Raw genomic sequence first — 19,164 nt, 5'->3', positions numbered from 1 at the left:
TCCAGTCCCAGCCTGATCCCGACCCTGATTCCGGTCCTGGTCCCGATCGCGGCCCGAGTCTCAGTCCCTGTCCTGGTCTGATCCTCAGCTCGGTCCCGATCCTGACACTGGTCCCAGTCCCGTTCCAAAGCCCCGTCCCGTCCCTGTCTGATCCTGAACCATGCTCCTGTCCCAACAGCAGTCTGATCCCGATCCCCCTCCCTGTCACAGTCTGACCACGATCCCCGTCACAGTCTGATCCCCATCCCGGTCCCTCTCACAGTCTGACCACGATCCCTGTCACAATCTGATCCCGGTCCCGGTCCCTGTCAAAGTCTGACCACGATCCCTGTCACAGTCTGATCCCGGTCCCGGTCCCTGTCACAGTCTGATCCCGGTCCCTGTCCCTGTCACAGTCTGATCCCGATTCCGCCGCCTCCCCCGCGCGAGGTCCCATAGCGCCACCCAGCGGCCGCCTGGCCTCCTCGGCACTACAACTCCCGCCCTGCCTTGCAGCGCCGTACCGCAGGGCATGCCGGGAGCCGAGGCAAGTGGCCTTTGCTTCGGCAGGTATGGCGGTATGGAGGCATGCCGTCGCGCCGTAAAGTGCGGTTCGTCGCTATAGCGACCGTGCTTCCCCCCCCCCCTCCCCCCCCTCTTTGCGACGGCGCCGTGCGGTAGAGGCGGGTGGCGCCTTTGTCCTGGCGGTAGCGGCCTGACGGGGCATCGGGTCCGGGCCGGGACCGGCGGTGAGTCTGCGGGTCCGCGGCGCCGGTACGCGGAGCGCCCGAGCGAGAGGCGCACGGCAGCGAGCCCCGCGGAGGGCTCGGTCCTCCCGGCCCTCGGCTTAGGCTTGGTCGGGCGTGCCTCGCGGCCTGCGGGCGGGCCGCGCCTCCGCCTCGCGTCCGGGCAGCGCGGGATCCCCGGGATGCGATGGGGCTCGGTGGGGCTGCTCCGCACCCCCGGGACAGCCGGTGCGCGGGCTGAGCGGCGCTGGCAGCGGCCAGGCCCGGGCAGAGGCAGGGGAGGCGCGCTGGGAGCGGCCGGTGATGGGCCGGGCGTCCCTCCCGCTGCCCCGGGAGCTGCGGCGGGCCGGGCTGAGCGGGCCCCGGGCCGCGGTCTGAAGGCGGAGGCGCTCTCGGGGTTACCGTGCGGGCGGCACCGCGTGTGCCCAGGTGCGGGGGCCGGGACGGGCGGTGCCAGCGCTGCCCCGGGAGGGCCCTCGCGGGTTTGCGAGAGAGGAGAGCGCGGGGCTGCTCCGAGGGAAGCTCCTGGTTCCTCGGCACCTCTGCCCTCCGTGCCCGCTGTTTCTGCTTTGCCCCCGAGCTTCTGGGAGACTTGTGTCGTGTTTCGCTTGTGGCAAATTAGTTTCGATATCCCACTCCAGTAGAGTCTTGTTCCTGAAGCTGTAGCGCTATATAATAAACAAATCTGGTTTTAAATATAAGATTTTCAGAGAGGTGTGGTTTTAATTACTTTCCAGAGGATTTGTTGGCTCATGAGGTGCCATGGGCTGTCCTGTCGTAGCACCCACAGTTACTGCACAGGGAATTGGCACCTTTAAACTGTCCCGGTGCCTATCTGGCTGCATTCATACAACAAGATTTAATATGGGAATTAGGTGTTCACCTGATGTAGCGTGCCCAGAGGCGGGACAGCATTCATTTATTCTTGTCTTATGATCACTAAATGGCCCTTAACTGTGTAATCTGCCTTGTGGAAAACGGTAAGAGGCAGTGACTTATCTTAGATGAGAGTTCTGGGATAACTCATCTGATTTACTGATTGTTTTGAAGTGGGAAAATAGCTCTCTGTTTTTCTTAACGTGGAAAGTTCTTGCAGCCTCTTCCTCAGACACTCCCTGCTATCCCCACCCCTAAGAAACACAAGGGAATTTCTTACAGCTTTTTATACTGAAAGTGAGATGTCCTGCCAGCATTTACAGGCCTGTTTGACACCTTTTTGCTGTGTGTGCCTCTGCACTGCATCCTGCTCCGAATGGAACTTGGGTGGTGCCTTCCATGTTTTATTGCCACTTACTCATTTTGAGGGAATTTTGAAAGGTTCTCTACCCTCAGCTGATGAGAACTTGAGCTGCAGTAGTGGAATAGAAGTCCAGTGCTTTCATGTAATAAAATGGGATTTGATACTTCTCATGGGAAAGACAAAACTCTGTGTGTGTGTATGGACAAACCTGCAGGGAGATTGGGGCAAATATGATAGAGGAGATTAATTTTTTTTTTGATTTTGAGTTGGGTGTTGGGTTTTTTTACTCACCCCAGTTCTGGCAGTTAATTTTAAAAAGCTTATTAGACAGGGAAGTGTTCTCTGCCTCCCATCTCTGCAGGGTTTCTCAAAAAGGGGGAGGAGTGATACAAATGTGAAGTTGATTGATCTTTAAAGGATAAATAAATACATTTTATGTCTCAAATCTGGAGTAGATGTATTTTTCATGCCAGTTAAGTGTTGCAAAATTATTGATAATAGAACTGTTTTATATATTTTGACATTTGATTTATTTATTTAAAGATGACTTTTAAATTGTATTTACTCTAGGGTACTGTTAGGGTTCTTGGTTGTAGGCATTGCATGATTAAAAAGAGAAGTTTCTGTTGATAAATTTAATAATCTTTCTTTTTCCAGACTTCTTGCATATTACAAACAGAAAATCCCATCCTGCACTCCTGTAGGCGAATGCTTAGGAAGTAGAACAACTTAATTAAATAATTTCCAAACTTTTAAGTTCACCTTGAAAGTTTCAGTGTCATTAATTTCTTTAAGCTTTATCTAATGGTGAATTTTAAACCAGAAAGTCTGAGTCCTGGGGATGATGTTTTTTGTTAGCCTTGGCAGTGTTTGTTATTGGTTGTTGGTTTTTTTTCTGGGGTGTTTTTTTTTTATTTGTCTGGGTGAGTTTGTGCAGTGAATGTTGCTGACTGCTCCAGCTGTGTGCAGGAGGGAATGTGCTTCTGCTGCATGGGGGAGGTGAGGAAGGGTGCAGCATTTACCTGGGGCTTGTTAAATTCCCAGCCATGGACCCGCCTGCTGTGGGAGCTGACATCTCCATGGGGACGAGAGTGTGCTGTCTAATAGAGATGCAGATGAGAACCTGTGTTTTCTGGGATTGGAAAGCTGAGATTTCACACGTAGTGAAGTGATCCAGGTGTGGTGACTTAGGAGTATTTCAGCAGTGTTTCTTGATCCCTCATTCCAAACCCTACTGGAATATTTGGGTGCTGTTATGCAGTGTTGCAATGAATGTTTCCTTTCCGCTTATTGAAATATTGCATAAATTTCAATACTTCTTATCAGTAGATTGAGGAACTGGATGTGACACCAATGGGTGTGTTGAAAAGCTTAAAGTTAAGGTGTTTTAGTGGAAAATTAGTTCTATTTGTATCTTAGTTTGGAGTTAAACCATTAAAACCTATCTGCAAAATAAGTAGGTTTGCTACCTTTCAGTATTACAGAAAAGCTCAACCAGAATGCTGCAGTGAGTGTTTTTGCCTGACCTCTGTGTCCCTCGTATTAAGATTTCTCTGGAGTGAATTTTGCGTCAAGCAGACCCAGTTGGCTTCTAGTCTGCAAAGCTGTTAAGTTTAATCTTGTTCCAGTTTAATTTTAATGTCATGGCTTGAAATTATATGCACGGCCATTTTTTTTTTTTTGCGAAGAGTTGGATTTGGAACGAAAGCAAAATGGCTCGAGGACGCAAGAGCAATAGCATCAAACAGAGCGACTTCACTAACAGCACCAATCCTCAGGATTTAGAGAGAAGACTTTTTGTCGGCAATTTGCCCACAGACCACATGACTCGTGAAGAAATGGAAGAGATATTTTCAAAATATGGCAAGATCAGGGGTTAGTATGTTATCTTATGGCTCTTTGTGGCAGGGATTTCAGGAGAAATATTGCTTCATGCTTGTCAAATGCTGTTTGATGATGATGAGAGGAGTGACCAATGTTGTTCCTAAATAGTGACCTTTTAATGATAAATTTTTTTCTGGAAAAAGTGATTCCTTCAATACAGCTCAAACATAAAGCAAATATATCGCTACGTTTTAGCTTTTAGGGTAGCAGTGTGATGTCACAATACTCTTTCATAGCCTCTTAATCAAATCTTGGTCACTTCATGGGCTGTATTTCGGTCACTGCCTTGGCAGAAGGAACTTGATCAGAGTCCTTGAGCTCTGCATTTTGACCCTGGTGGATTAGATTTTCCCAGGAAGCTTGCAGAGTGGTTTCTGGGCAGAGTGCAGCTGGTGGGGTTAGCGATGGCCGGGTGTGGGTCAGCACTGTCCGTGGTTGTAACCGGTGTTGCCCTGCTGTTAACTCTTGCAGCCCTCAGCATGTACCATGGCTATGGGTTCGTGCAGTATGACCGTCTAGAAGATGTCCAGGCCGCTCTGGACGGTGAGAAGGGTCGCCTTTATAAAGGGTATAGATTAGGTAAGGAAAACTGCTCCTCGCTCTCCTGACCCCAGCATGCGTTCGGGAGAAAGAGTGCTGTTGTTTTAAAGCCCTCTGAAAAGGTCACAATATCTGGCCTTAGCCTCAGTCACTTTACTCAGAATGTTTTTGCCTTCTGAGTTCCTGCTGTGTGCTTCACCTGCAGTGTGGTTCAACTTGTTTCCTAGGTCTTACCTTGAATTTTTATGTGTTAGCATTTGGAAAGCTCTGTTAGTCTGTGTAAGAAACTGTGCAACAAGTATGGCCTGGAAAGGGATCATTGAAATGTCCAGCACAGACTTTAATAGCATTTGTAAACCAAAACTGGGCTTCATCTTGACATGCTCAAAGGAATTGGTCACAGCACTTAGCTGCTGGTTGGCTAAGTAAACTTAGCTGGGATTTTTGCACAAGTGCAGCCAGCCTTTAAGCAGTGCTATAAATACTGGGTGCTTTAAAAAGGATATTTTCATAAAGATGAAGATAATTCTGCTAAATGTGCTGGGAGCAGACTTAAATGGAAATGAATGGTTAGAAATCCACAAGTAATCTTTTAAATGCAAGGAAAAAATTACTTTCAAAGTAAGGCTATGTTAATTCAACGAAAAACTGTTCAACTTAAAAAAGAATGACAGGAGGAATAAATAGTAACCTGTGGGAAGGTGTATGTACAGTAACAAATAGGAATCTGAAGATGGAAGTGAAGGCAAATGGAAGGGTAGAAGGATACAAGAAGAAGCCATGTCCAGCATTATCCAAGTGTAGGGGCTTAAATAGGAGCAACTTTGGCTGTTTTAGAAGCTAAGGGTAACTGACTGACAATGATAAAATTTCTGACTGAGAAGACCAGGTAATGTTTCTGCAGTCTGTTTTTGAAGAGGCAGGAAGTGTGTTTAATGTAACTTCCATTTTAGTACCAAACCAAAAAGGTAAAACTGCAGCTACCAAACCTAGAGCTCTCAAAAGAATTAACATCAGTGAGGCTCAGTGAACTACTGACCTGCCTAGGCTGTTACTGGTGTTTTTCCACAAGCCTTGGAAAACCAGGGAGTTTCCAGGGAGCTGGTAGGGTGCTGCAGCTGAGCCAATAGGCAGGATAAAAGGGGATGAGCCTGGCATAAGTGCGTTGTAACAAAGGAATTCTTTCATTTGATGCTGATGAGAGGGCAATTGATTAATGTCCATCAAAATAAATCCCAAGTTACTCTTATGGTACTGCAAGCTCTAGGGCTGGAAGCAGAAGTGTTAATGTACAGATTGCTGTAAGGTGTTTGACTTGATAAGAAATGAAAACAGTTAAAAACAGTTAAATGGATTTTAAGTGAATCTAGAATGGAGTAGATACAACATAGATGGAATTTCTCAGTGCTTTGAGTGGTGGTCTAGAAAAACTGAGTCCTGGCCAGGGCTTTTATAAGTGACTTGGAGAGAAAAACATATTTTAAAAAAAGGATGAAATGAAGAAGATTGAGTCACTGATGGTGAAAGGACCTGGACTTCCTATCCCAGATGCAGACAGACATGAGCTTTAAGTGAAGCTGAAGCTGACAGGGAAGGTCTGCAGCCAGCCAGAGTGCTTTCATCATCCTTGGCTATGCAAAGCACAGGTGTGCAAGTAGGGAGATTTTGGTACCTGTGTGATTTTGCTGCTGGAAGAGTGCTCAGTTTTGATATGCCTGGTTCAAAAATGATAATGCTGAATTGGAAAAACCTGACAGAGATTTAGAATTAAAGAATGAGCCCAAGGAAAAACCTCAAGAGAAAGGAGTTGATGTGATGTCTGTATAACAGACAGACCTGGGGATCAGGGAGTTTTAGTGTAGTAGGCATAGGTGTGACAATGCCTTGAATATGAATAAAGACTTTTCTCTAACAGCAGAATAATTGGCTTCTGGAGTAATTTATTTGATCTGTGGTGGTTTCTATGCTCTGAAGACTTTTAAATTGGAATTGGATGTTTTGCTAAAAGATAAGCACTAGTTCAGTGCCACTACTGCACTTGAGATAGATGGATTCCAGAAACTCCTGTCACCTGTGTTGGTTCAGAAGGTCACTGTGTGATTACAGTGGCCCTGTCATCTCAAAATCCTACAGGACAGAAGACTTTTTATTTGGGCTTTTTTTTTCCCGAAGTTTTGTCAGTGTTCAAATACTTAACTTGTAAATGCTGTGGCATTAAATAAAATGTTACTAAATGTGTTTTGCACAAGCAAAGAATCCCTGTCAAAGTTTTTTTTTTCTTCTAGTAAAATATTTTTGTGCAGATTTAAATACTTTTTCTATTTGAAAGAAATGTATGATACTGAGTGTAAAAATCATAATAGGTTTCTTCAATGGCATCTTAAAACAGAAAATAAAAATAATGTTAAACCAAAAAAAAGCAACTAGTGTCTTGCTTAAAGATAACACTTGACTTTAAGGGGAAAAATTATCAACTGAAAAATAAATGGAAGGAGAACAGCTACTTCAGTTATGCAGCCTGAGTATTAAATAAGGTAAAAAGTTATGGGAGAGTTTAACTCCAGTGTAGCACCATACAAGTATTTCCACAAATGCAGAAAAGTTTTTTCATATCTTTAGTAGTAAAACTATTTAGACAATAAATACCCTTCAGATGTAGTTTGGAACAGTAGACCCTGCAGCTGTGTTTGATGCTGGAGAGGTGCTCTGGGGGCCTGTGAGTGGTGTTATGCTACAGTTGTAGTTAATGTTCAGATTGCACTTGCTTCTCTGCTCTGTCAGAGAGGCAGCATGCTGCTTGATTTACATCAAGAACAAAAATTAGATCCAATCCTTAATTACAATATTTATCTTGAAAATAATAAAGGATAGTTTGGGATGTTACAGAAGATATTAAGACTGAGTCTGCCTAGAGACATCAGGACATGTTTAAACTCTCATGCAAGAGCTTTGAAAGTGGTTAATGCAAATAACTAATCAGAAATTATGATTGTTGATAGATTCTAGGGGAGCAGATACGGCCTAAGTTTGGATTCTTTTCCTTAAAAGTAAAATGTCTGAAGTCACTTTGCTGTTTGCTCTTGCCCCCCTTCAGTGTATTATTTCATCTGCAGTCAGGTGTCACGGGAGGCTTTGAGAACAGTGTGGGTCCCTAACAGTTCTGGGCAACTTCACTTTTGCGGGTTGAGGACAAGATTCTTTTCTTCAGCTCTCTTACTTCTTTGTGTTTCCCTTCATGGTGTTTTTCACAGAGATGCTCAGAAGCCAACCAATTTTCAAATTCCTGATCTGTTGCCTCAGTTTGCGTCACGTTACCCGTGGTGTTTGAATGCACCATGTTGACTTCATAAGGAGCCTGTGTTCCAGGCTCCCGGATCCATTTCGCAGTGGTGGGGGCTGAGCACCTTGACACTGCAGCAATCCCTTGGAAGGCAGTTGCATGTGCCCCTTTGAGAACCCTTGGATTATTTCCAACAAGGGTATCAGCATGCTCCGTTGAACAGGACTGGCTGTGAACTTAAGACTGTGCTGGCCATCATTCCTTTCTGGGAGGTTTTCAGACTCTGCTTTTTCTCCTAGAGTCCATGAGTCGCTTTCTGCTCGCTCATAGACTGCAGAAGAAAGAGGTTCTCTTATGGAAGGAAGAGTCTGGATGTAGGCCTGAACATGCAGGGTTAAAACTTCACCCAAGCTCTCCACCCTATTTTGAAGTCAGAGAAATCCATGAAATTTTCATTATGTTGTACTATCTAAACTTAATAAAAAGTTGTCAAAGTGACAATGTCTCTCTGCTGAATGGATTTCCTTGCACCATCTGGATGTTGTTGAGCTTAAGTTGCTTTCATTTGAATTGTGCTGACGATCTTTTTTTTGTTTCATAGCATTGAACAGATGGGTTGATTATTCTTTACAGATATTAATAAAGCAGTGGAAAGAAGAAATATGAATAAGGCTTCATCAAGGTCCAGTCCGACACGAAGGTAAAGTACCTGGAAGCAGTGAGTTGTATTAGGAATTCAGGCCTTCGGGGCATGAGCCCAGCGGCCTGTGCTAAATGTCTTTGTCTCTTCCCTACTGCCACCTCCCCAGTCAAACAGTGATGCTCCAGCAGGAAGGTGTCTGCTGCACCTCTGAGAGCCCTTTTGGCTCTGGCACCTTGGGAGGCACGAGGGAAATCTTGTGTCTGCTGCCATTACTGCAGCCCAGCATTTGGTTTTGCAGCACAGGCTGTAAGAGACCTGGGAGGAAGAATACACTTGATATTTGCGCCTGCCTCCAAGGATCAGAGAAGCCAAGACACAGCTAGAGAATACCAAGGGGCTGCAGCATTTCCTGTGCAGAGGATCTTGGGATCTTGCCTCTTCTGATGCTGAAGGCTTCCAATGCTGCAGTGAGACCGGAAAAGAGCACTTGAGCAAAACACAAGACAGAGCAAATGTCTCTTGCACGGTCCTGTCTGCCCATGTGGTTGTGTTGTCAGAGCCTGGAGCCAGCCCCCCAGTGCAGTCACTGATGTACTCTCCAGCTTCTCCTGGCTTCCCACGCCCCTCAGTGGGCACAGCACATTCATCTCCTTTCCCTCCTCTGTGTGGGCAGCCACAGGCAAGGGGCAAAGATAAGGATTGTCCTGTCACAGGAAGACGACTTCAGTTTCCCTTCCGCAGCATCACTAGGGAGCACACAAAGATATGCTCTGGTGTTGTTTGGTACGAGGTATCCACCCTGGGTGCCTCTGCTGTAAAGCTTTCCATGAAAAGGCATGGTGCTTGCTGGACTTGAAGGTAATTGAGGTTTCACGTCTAGTGTGCTTTACTAGCTTGACCTGTTTAATTACCAAAAATAAGGAAAAAGTGCAACTAGCAAGACATCTACACCAAGAAATAAAAGCACAGACAATGAGTATCTGCAGTTCTTGGCACCATCTAGGATTTTTATGCACTGCATTTAGCCCTACACAGTGCCAAATGTGCTTGCAGAGACCAGCCTGTGGGTGTCAGGCCCAAGAAATGCTGGAATTCCTGTGGCAGATGCAGCAAGTCTTGGGCCTGGTGTTTGCTCAGTGATGGTGGGAGGAGCCTGGGAGTATGTGAGCAGCAGGAACTGAATGGCAGATCTTTGGTCTCAGTGCCACCAATGCTGCAGCACTGCAGGGGTGAGGGACAGGCGTCTGCTCCATGAGCATTGGTCCTTGGACTGCTCTGCAGAGGGTCAAGCACAGGCACTGACACCTTGGGCATTGCAACCTCTATCATCCTGCATGTGTGCAAGAGCAGGTGCCTTGCCGCAGTCCTAAAGAGCACTAGACATGCATGGGCTGTGGTGCTGTGGGCACCAGGTTGTGGACTGGACAGCAGCCAAAGGCTTTGGTGCTACTGTGACAGGCACTGGATTTCATCTGGCACTGCATCCACCGTGGCCATCCCCTGTGGTTAGCACCAGATCCCAAGCAGCAGTGTGGGCACAGTTGGCAGTGGGGTCAGAGTCATCAAGTGCTGGGCACGGCTGTGATCGATGGACTCTGGAGCACGCTGTGGCCCGGGAACAGGAGCTGCCAGTGCTGCAGAGCCCCAGCAGGGCCGAGCCCCAGGCAGGTGCAGGCAGTGGTGCTGATGCTGCAGGAGCCAGGCCGTGGTGACTGAGGTGTGGAAGCAGAAGGTGGAAGCTGTGCCTTTGTGCTTCTGTCTCCCTCGAGCAGCGCAGCCATGCGGGCACAGGAGCTGAGGGTACCAGTGCCACATCTCTACTTCTGTCACAGTTGTGCGTTGTTCATCCCGGATTTATTTGTCTCTGCAGATCATGAATGTGGCCTGTTCTGGTCACCCCCACTCCAGGAATAAATGTCACATGCCAGACAATTCCCCTGCATCTGGTTGTGTTGCTAAATGGTCTCACAGCTATGGAAAGATCAGTTACTCAATATCCATTAGAGCAAGTCAGAAGTTTCCCCTGAGCTTCTGCCACCGTTCATTGTAAGTTTTGAGGGAAGGGGGCTATGATGTGTCTCTCACACAGGATGTGGTTTCAATGCAGATCACAAACAAAAAGTGGATTCATATATCCAAGAGGCAGAAGGAGTTTACACCTGGCTGTCTGCAAATTCGGTATGTCACTTAGAGGAGGAGGCTATGTCTGTCTTGGCATCTCTCATTTGTCCCAAAATCTGGTTTGTATCTGACATGCAAACAGAATGCCAGCACTCTTACGTGTTCCCAGCACAGCTGGGTGTCTGACACCAAAATCCGTGCACAGGCTCTGCTCTTCCATCTCGTTCCTGTCACTCAGCTTGGCACCAGACTTGGACTCATCTGACTCGTTCTCTCCAGGTGATCTCTATATGGCTGCACTGCAGTGGATGCAGACTTAGATTCTACTTATCTTTCATAAAATAGATTAGGCTGTTTGAGGACTGTAAAAGTCATGTCAAGTATGGGAAATAAAAAGATTCAAAAAGCTGGGGTTTTTTCCTGATGGTTGTCAGTATTTTGGGGAAAAACAGTCCAAACACATGAAGCTCCATAGTTTCTCTGCTAGAGTTTTTTTAATGCTTTGTTTTGACTACAATGGAAAACAGAATACAACCTAGAAAAAACCCTACTGCTTTGGGAAAATATGAAGAATGGAACATTATTCTTCCTTGCCTCTGAAGACTGCAATACAATGTCTGAATGAGATGGATCATTCAGATCCAACAGAGAAGCCTTTTGTAGCATCTGAGGATGCAGTGCTGGTTGGATTTAGTACCCTCTTAAACCAGGGCATTATAAACATAAGGCTGGCTTTCTACAGAAACTATCCCTCAAATCCAGGACAACACCATAACTGTCTCTGCTTTCTGTCAGCAGCACAAACCCAGCCACAACGTGGAACCTGCAATGTCTTTGCTCACAAGCTGCTCCTTTTTTAATCATACACCAATATCATTACTTCAGATGTTCTGCTGTCACTGATGAGTGAATTTAATGGATCCCTTGAACTCTCCTGGCTATTGCGTATTTGTGGGTATTAGCCTACATCACCTTAAATTCTCTCGAATTTGCCAGACATGATTGATAGATCATCTATGGCTGATGTTGGAGGTCAGAGGCCTTAAAATGGTGGTTTCTGAAGTGCCTCTTCACTTCATCCACAGGTGCTCTACACTTAGTGCTCCACTAAGGAGCTTTCTGGGTCTTGTTTGACTGCTGAATATTAAGAACTAAGAACCTTCTCCAGACTACTTCAAAAATATGACATTTGGTCAATTTTTGTTGTTGTGGGATAGGAGGGAGGATTCAGCTGCTGTGAAAGGTCACTTTGGCACCTCAGGTAAGAGATCTAGGGGTAACTGTACTTGTGTTGTTAGCAGGCTAATGGAATTTCCCTGGTGTTTTCCTCAGAGAGCAATATGCCTACGGGGATGGCCGAGACACCAGGCGCGACCGCTCCCCTCTTCGGGGCAGCCCACGGAGAGACCCCAGAGATGGCAGGGATGGCAGGAACGGGCGAGACGCTAGAGACACTCGAGACATTCGAGGCAGAGACATGCGAGATGCCAGAGACCACAGGGACCCACGGGACCTGCGAGACCCACGGGATATCAGGGATCCAAGGGACTTGAGGGACCCACGTGATGTTAGAGATCTTCGCGACCCACGGGAGCCACTGTACGATCGATACAGGGATCCGCGGGATATGAGAAATGCACGAGATATGAGGGATCCACGGGATATGAGAGACCCTCGGGACCCTATGTACAGGTAAACTCTGCGGGATCCTATTTGCCAAAATAACGTGTTTATGGCATTTCTGCCGCAATTGTGTGAGTGATGTCGGGTGTTTAAGGAAATCACCTTTGGCTGGGGACGGTTGGATGCAGCTCTTTGTCTTGTGAGGAGCAGATGGGTACCTCAGAAATTAAACTTGGGGGAGGTCTGGATGTGATGCATTGGCTGAAGTCGCTGCCTGAGATGGTGTTGGAGCAAACCCATTGCTGCTTCTGAATGTTGCAGACGAGATGGATCTTACGACCGATACCTGCGCTTCGACGACTACTATCGGCGCAAGGACGACTCCTACTACGACCGCTACAAGGAGCCAGAGGGTGAGTACCTGCACCACTTCAAAGGGAGGGTGCTGGCGTGACACAGTGCCACACAGCTTGTGGCACTCTGTGCCCCTCTGAGCAGGTATGAAGGGTGTCACTTGTTCTGTCCCTGTGGTTCATTTCAGACCGTCTGAAGCGCGAGGAGCGGCGCCGGGAGGAGCTGTACCGTCAGTACTATGAGGAAATCAAGAGACGTTTTGATGCAGAGAGGCCCGTGGATTGTTCTGTGATAGTGGTGAATAAACAGACAAAGTAAGAAAATAGTTATAATCAGTTTTATTATTTCATGGTAAAGAGAATGGATTTAAACTTAGTCCTGTCTTGAGGCTGTTTGTCTTACACGTTGCTCTTGAGGAGTGTGGCTTTAGAGCCAGAAAGCTACAGCTCCCATTTTTCTTCTGGGAATATATGTTGATGAGATGAGAAAATGTATTTTGTGCTTTGCTTGTATTTTCCCCTTATAATCTATTGCTTTGCCTTCTCCTGATACTTTTATACCTACTCTCCATATAAGCCTACAATTTCAACAGGTTTTAGGAGCCTGTACTTGTTTTTCCTGGGTAACATGATATGGAACTTAGGAATATGTGCCAGCCAGGTGACAATACAGAGCAGGGGTCAGGGTGGATTGGGGATTTGTTCAGACCTCCTGCTGGAATGGTTCCTAGGCCAGACAGCAGTCATTGCTAATAGTCCAATGTGCAAGAAATACAAAATCACTGCTGAAGGCAGTCATGGATGGTATCAAAAGCAGGTAGAAGCAGTAACCAGGGTGATCTCATTTGGCTGTCTGAGCACTTACTGAGTTCACAGGGCAGGCATTCTGTTGGGAACAGGAGGTACACCTGGTGCAGTAATAGAGGGCTTTAACAATGTCACCAGCCTGATGTCTGTATCTTTACAATTAAATATACTAAAGAACAGTAAATATGTAAATAAATCACAGATCTGGCCTGTAATCTGAGGAAAATGTTTGTCAGGGGGAAAGTTAAAGCTCTGTCTCCTTCACCCTTCAGAGAAAAGATCAAGAGTTTTTTAAACTTTACTGTACATGTGGGGCAGAAAGAGACAGCTGGAACTTGCCTCATCTGCTGGTAGGAAATGAAGCAGGAAATGGAAACAGGAGAAGCAGTGAAACTAGAAATAAACTTCTGATGGAGTTTACCTATCGGAACAAATCTTGAGAGGAGATTTTAGATCCTTTATCCCCTGGTGGCTAAAAGCCTTTGGAAGATATTCTAATAGACCACAAGTTACTGTGCTTGACACAAGAATAATTTTTTTGTGTCAGGGGATCAGCTTAATATCCCAAGAATCATTTTGGTCTGTAACAGCTACAAACCTTAAGAGTTGGAGCCTGTTCATAAACCTTCTATTGAAGCATTGATGTCACCTGCTATAGACCTGCTGAAAGATGACTTCTGAATACCTTAGATACAGTTGTTCTACTTTGAAACTCCTAAAAAGAAGGAGAGACAGTTTTAGTCACCTTTACAGACTTTGCCTCCAAAGACAATAAAATGACCCTCTTTCTTGAGGTATGGGTGCACACAGACTGAATTTGTCAGACTTTTTGTGCAGTCAGTATTGTAGGTTTGGTTCTAAGTATGGTAGGCTTAAAAACAAAACCTTGGCAATTTAAGCTCAGCCTTGTGAGCTGTGTTTTGTGCTTGGATGGGGAAGTCTGTAGGACAGGATATACAGGAGCAGTGGATCCAGAAATGCTGTGTTGGCAGTAGGTTAAAGCAGAAAGCAGTAGGTAGTAGGCAGAGCTGTGTTGGCAGTAGGTTAGAGCTGGCCAATAAGGAATGAGGCACATGTGGAACAGCTGAGATACTGAACAAAGCAGGAGTAAATGAGTTCTGTAGGTTGGCTTCTCTGCTCTGTACTCCTTGGACTTCTGCTTGCCTAAGTTTCTTTCCCTAATGAATTCAGTTGAAACACATTAATGTGTAAACAAATTTGTAATAGTGTAAATCCCTTTGCAAACACTCTGTTTCTCAGCTAAGCTAAGGCTTGAATTGTAATTTATTTTGGATGAACTGAAATGACTGATTCAGATCAGAATAAGGGCTTTTATATTGCTATAATGGGATTGCTTTAGTACTGTCCTGGTAAACGTCATGAAGCTGGGCAAGTAATCAGAAAAGCGAATCTGAGATGAGGAGAGGGTGCAGTGCCAAGGTTTCTGTTCCTGTATGTGACTGATTTGTTAAACTGCTGCCTTTGCTTTGTGGTAGGGAGTACGCGGAGTCAGTGGGGCGGAAGGTGCGGGACCTGGGTATGGTGGTGGACCTGATCTTCCTCAACACAGAGATGTCACTGACGCAGGCCCTGGACGATGTGAGCAGAGGAGGGTCTCCTTTTGCCATTGTCATCACCCAGCAGCATCAAGTTCACCGTTCTTGCACTGTTAACATCATGTTTGGCACCCCACAAGGTACTGAGGTCTCAGTAGGCTGGGAATTGTGTGGTCACTCGTAACCTTTCTTTCAGGCAGAACCACTTAGGACAAAGTTCATCCTTGCTGTCACATAAGTAGTTATAAATGACTTGACCCCATGTCATAAATGTGAATATCATTATTTACAAGCTTCTGTAATACTCTATTTGCCCCTTGTCAAAAGGAACGTGTAATGCCTGCCAAGAGGGAATCTCATCTGTGTTCTTGGCTCCTAACACTGCCAGCCTTTGCATCTCAGGGCAAGTCACGGACCCCAGAGCTGCAACACAGGTGACTGGTTTGACCACAGCTGAGCTTTCAAAGGTTATTTCTCCCTTACTGTGTTCCCAAGTAATGTTCTGCAAGTTGGTCTGGGAGAGGAAACCTCTGAGTGCACAGTCAGTGACTGGAGAAGCCTGGTTTCTTTTAACATCAGATGCAGATGTGATAGGAGAGCTCCCTCATTTCCTGCAGACACACAGCTCACACACACTGTCACTGGGCTTCCCATTGCCCTTGGTTTTAATTCTTAACTTCTTTGGTTTAACACCTGTTAAACCTTTGGCAGGAGGCCAAAGCTTCTTTTCATCACTGGATCTGCCGGTGTATCAGACCTGATGGGAACCCCAGTAATTAGCTCATCCACAGCTCATTCCAGAGATTAAATATGCTCACTTCAATCACTCCTGGCCACCTTTGTGTGCATGTTTGTTTCAGGGAAATCTCTCACAACTTGTGCAAAGCCTAATGTTAAAATGAATCAAAGTTTCCTGTTAGGAGGAAAATACTTGCAGGATTTGATGTTCTGCAGGTGTAAAAAGGACCCTGCCCAGAGCTTTGGGGAAGGTAAAGGCTCTTTTGATCTTGCAGTTTAAGTCTGTGTTTGGGTGACTGTTCATGCATGTGCTTTGGGAGGTGGAAATAATGACCTAAAACCCCACCATTGGAATTGCCCAATACTCATTTTATCATAGAAGAATTTGATTGCTGCTTGTTTCTTCAAAGGGGTGAATGTGAGCAGCCATGTGACACTGAGCCAGTGGTGTTCCCTCCCCAGCTGCGTGTGCACATGAGATATTAAGGCACTGGCAGCACAGAAGCAAAGGTATTGCCATGTCTGTCCTCCTCTGGAAAGCATACAGCCTTCAGAGGTCAAGTTTTGGATCTGTCCAAAGGCTTAGCAGTAAAATAACTGGGACCACCTCATCTTGGAGAACCAAGGATTTATGTGAGAGGTAGAGGGAGCTGCTTTCCTTTTAACTGGTGAGAGACAAGAAAGACATTTCTGGGCTGATGGGATGTCTGTTTAGAGCCCTCAGCTGTGGAAGGAAAGACTGGCCTTGCTGGCTGATAGCCATGGGTCTTCTGTTGGCTTTGGAAATGCAACCGTTCCCGTGTGCCTGGGAAGTTCCCAAGTCTGCACTCGCACTCCCTGAGCGGAGCCTGCTGCTGACAGGGCTCTGCTGGCAGGCAGGAGGAACAGCACCTCTGTCAGGGTCACTTTGGGTCACTCAGAACATTTCTTCCTTTGTGCAGAGCACCGCAACATGCCCCAGGCCGATGCCATGGTGCTGGTGGCAAGGAATTACGAGCGCTACAAGACAGAGTCCCGGGAGAAGGAGCGGGAGGAGATCGCCCGGCAGGCTGCCAAGATGGCAGATGAAGCGATTCTGCAGGAGCGGGAGCGCCCACCCCCCATGGAGGAGGGGGTCAGAGGAGGTCACCCTCCCAGCATCCAAACTCTCTTGAACCTGCTGGCAGACAATCGCTATGTGACTGCTGAGGAGATAGAGAAAGTCATTAATTACCTGAGAGACCGCAAGGAACGGTTGCTGCGGGGCAGCAGTGAATCTCTGCAGGGTAAGTCCCACAGCCCCAGACAGAGTTTATTGTGTGGTTTGTGGTCCTCAGGGCTGGGATAGGAAAAGAGTCTTGGGACTGCAGAGGAGTTTGGGTGCATAATATCCTCATGCAGCACCTCATTTTACTGAGATGGACATGTCATTACATGCTGTGTGACAATTCAGAGTTTTCATGTGGAAGACCTTTTATACTGAATTCTCTTAGGGCAACAGCAGGAGTGCCATAACTGGTTGGGCTACTACACTAAGTTTTGTAGAGTGGTTTGGGTTCCCAGAGCTGTGCAGCTGTGATCTGAGGGTGGATGTTCACTGATACTGTGTCATTGGTAGCTGTTTCATTAGTTTTCTTTAGGTGTCCCTTCAAGGGAATTTGCAGAGCTTTAACCATCTTTCCTTTCTTTCCTAGCACCCATGTCAAGACAACCTTTGGGGCCACCTTCAGGATCATCACTGGGTAGTCAGTCCAGCCTTCCAAGTTCTCAGCCTCATCAGGGTTCACAGCCTCTGCCCTCTACTCCCTCTGCTCCAGTGTCCTCTTCTACTCCTCAGCAGGAGCTTCAAGCAAAAATCCTCAGTCTCTTCAACAGCGGGGCGGCAGCAGCAGCGGCAGCTGCTGTGGCTAACAGTGGTCCTGCAGCCCCCACGGGCTCTTCGGGCAGCACTCCCAACCAGAACTTTGCTAACCTGGCTGGTGGGCAGCCCCGGCCAGCACAGATCAATGCTGGAAATCTAAACCAGGCTCCGCAGAGATTGCAGACTCCAAACACGCCGCTTCCTGCTCTCCCGGGCCCTTCGAGAAACGCAGGTCCGAGACCTGGAGCTCCTCCACAGCCTCAGCCGCTCTATGGTCAGCACCAAATCCGCCTCCCTGCACCTGGCAATGTGCCCACCCAAAGGCCAGTGTCTTCTGGTATCAACTTTGACAACCCCAGTGTACAGAAAGCCTTGGACACCCTTATCCAGAGTGGTCCTGCACTCTCCCACCTTGTGAGCCAAACCGTGGCCCAGGGGCGAGCGGGGTCCTCAGGCCAGCAACCGATGGGTGCCTATCAGCGACACTATTAGAGCTGAGCTGTTGGGCCCATTTCCCTTCCCTTTGCCATTCCATACTTATAGCTGTTTAAGGAGTTTCCCATCCTTGACCCGGGACAGATGCCCTGGACGTGCATGTCCTCTCCACTCTGGCGAGAGCATACCCCCTGCAGCATTGCTGCCAACGGTTGCTGGCACTGCCCTCCCTCTCCTTGGTCTGGTTAGCAATGTTTGGAGCAGAATGCTCAGTTTTCTCCACAGCACAATGTGCTGAACTGTGTTGGATCGTTGGTTGTCTTGTCCCATCCCAGAAGCTGCTGCAGTATCAGTCCTGCTGCATTTTCCTTACTCCTAGCACCTGCTGCACCTTCCCATTGAGGTGCAGTCTGGGCTCACTGATTGGTCTTGGTGTAGTTTTGGATCGTCGGTTTTGATGAATTAGGGGACTGAACAGAGCAGCAAACTGACAGGCCTTGGACATCCAGCACTGTGGAATGGGCACTATTTTTGTTTGGATTTCTTTTTTTTATTTTTCCCTTTTAATAGCATATAAGCCATTTGGAAAGTCCAGTGATAGTGCTGGCAGCCAAAATCATGAAGCACATGCCTGACCACTGCTCAGTAACCAGGACTGTGCAGTCCATCTGCAGTTGGCCTGCCCTGTCCAGGCAGAGAGGCCGGTGTTCCCCACCTCAAGCCACTCACAGAGACTGGCAGCTGTGGGCTGAGCACACATCTGCAACACAAGAACTTCCAGCCAAGGCAGAGATTTCAAACGGTCTGTCAATTTTCCTACCGTGAGTAATCAGTGTTAAGATCAGCCTGGTTACTTGGTGTGTAAAATTACTTTTCTTACAGTCTTTGGCACCATTGTTAGTGTAGCTTAGCTGCAGCCACGCTGATGTGCTACTGGCTCTCCCTGGGAATACCTGTCACCAAGTATGGGGGGCAGTGCTGCTCTATCAGACCTCTTCTTACTGTTGATGGATGTTTGGTCCATCTGAGGAGGAGAGGCAATACCAGGATGTAATACCATCATTTTAAACATTCTTTCAACACTTTGGTAGCTGCAGCGGACAGTGGAGTGGTAAATCAGGCAGTGATTCCTCACCATCTTTTTACTGGGAACTTACTTTGATACCAGAACACAAAACATCACTTAACTGTGTGATCCTCCCCGTCATGGCCTTCTTGGGGTCTGTAGGCTTCCTGCAGGGAACCGGGAGGTACTAAAAAAGCAGTGGATTGAAGCAGAGGATTTTATTTGTCCCAGGTGGTTTGTGTTGTAGCATTTCTTTTATCTCTGTGCTGTTAACAAGAGGACATTACTTTCTAATAAAAGGCCAGAAAAATTA

General features: G+C 46.9%; 1 protein-coding gene across 3 annotated transcripts; it reads left to right on the top strand.

Moving 5' to 3' along the window:
• The first annotated feature begins 636 nt into the window (after window positions 1–636).
• On the top strand, window positions 637–19,164 carry NCOA5 (nuclear receptor coactivator 5). Of its 3 annotated transcripts, XM_063404546.1 has the most exons (10): window positions 637–728; window positions 3,654–3,840; window positions 4,321–4,428; window positions 8,303–8,369; window positions 11,766–12,125; window positions 12,378–12,469; window positions 12,598–12,724; window positions 14,713–14,912; window positions 16,452–16,775; window positions 17,184–19,164. In XM_063404546.1, exons 2-10 carry the CDS (start codon window positions 3,678–3,680, stop codon window positions 17,840–17,842), a joined length of 2,100 nt encoding a protein of 699 aa, XP_063260616.1. In that variant the 5' UTR covers window positions 637–728; window positions 3,654–3,677; the 3' UTR covers window positions 17,843–19,164. The 3 variants fall into 3 exon arrangements, with proteins under 3 accessions (XP_063260616.1, XP_063260619.1, XP_063260617.1); XM_063404547.1 differs by lacking the exons at window positions 3,654–3,840; window positions 4,321–4,428 and having other exon boundaries at window positions 647–728; XM_063404549.1 differs by lacking the exons at window positions 3,654–3,840; window positions 4,321–4,428; window positions 8,303–8,369 and having other exon boundaries at window positions 642–728.

The sequence above is a fragment of the Prinia subflava genome, chromosome 8, assembly GCF_021018805.1.
Source record: "Prinia subflava isolate CZ2003 ecotype Zambia chromosome 8, Cam_Psub_1.2, whole genome shotgun sequence".
Lineage (NCBI taxonomy): Eukaryota > Metazoa > Chordata > Aves > Passeriformes > Cisticolidae > Prinia > Prinia subflava.
This window is presented reverse-complemented; position numbering and strand designations above follow the sequence as displayed.

Bases quoted from the DNA above. Each gene is read 5' to 3' on its own strand.
- NCOA5 (XM_063404546.1), top strand. From the start codon at position 3,678: ATGGCTCGAGGACGCAAGAGCAATAGCATCAAACAGAGCGACTTCACT. The intron at 4,429-8,302 runs GTAAGGAAAACT...TATTCTTTACAG, and splicing joins TTATAAAGGGTATAGATTAG to ATATTAATAAAGCAGTGGAA. The intron at 8,370-11,765 runs GTAAAGTACCTG...TGTTTTCCTCAG, and splicing joins AGGTCCAGTCCGACACGAAG to AGAGCAATATGCCTACGGGG.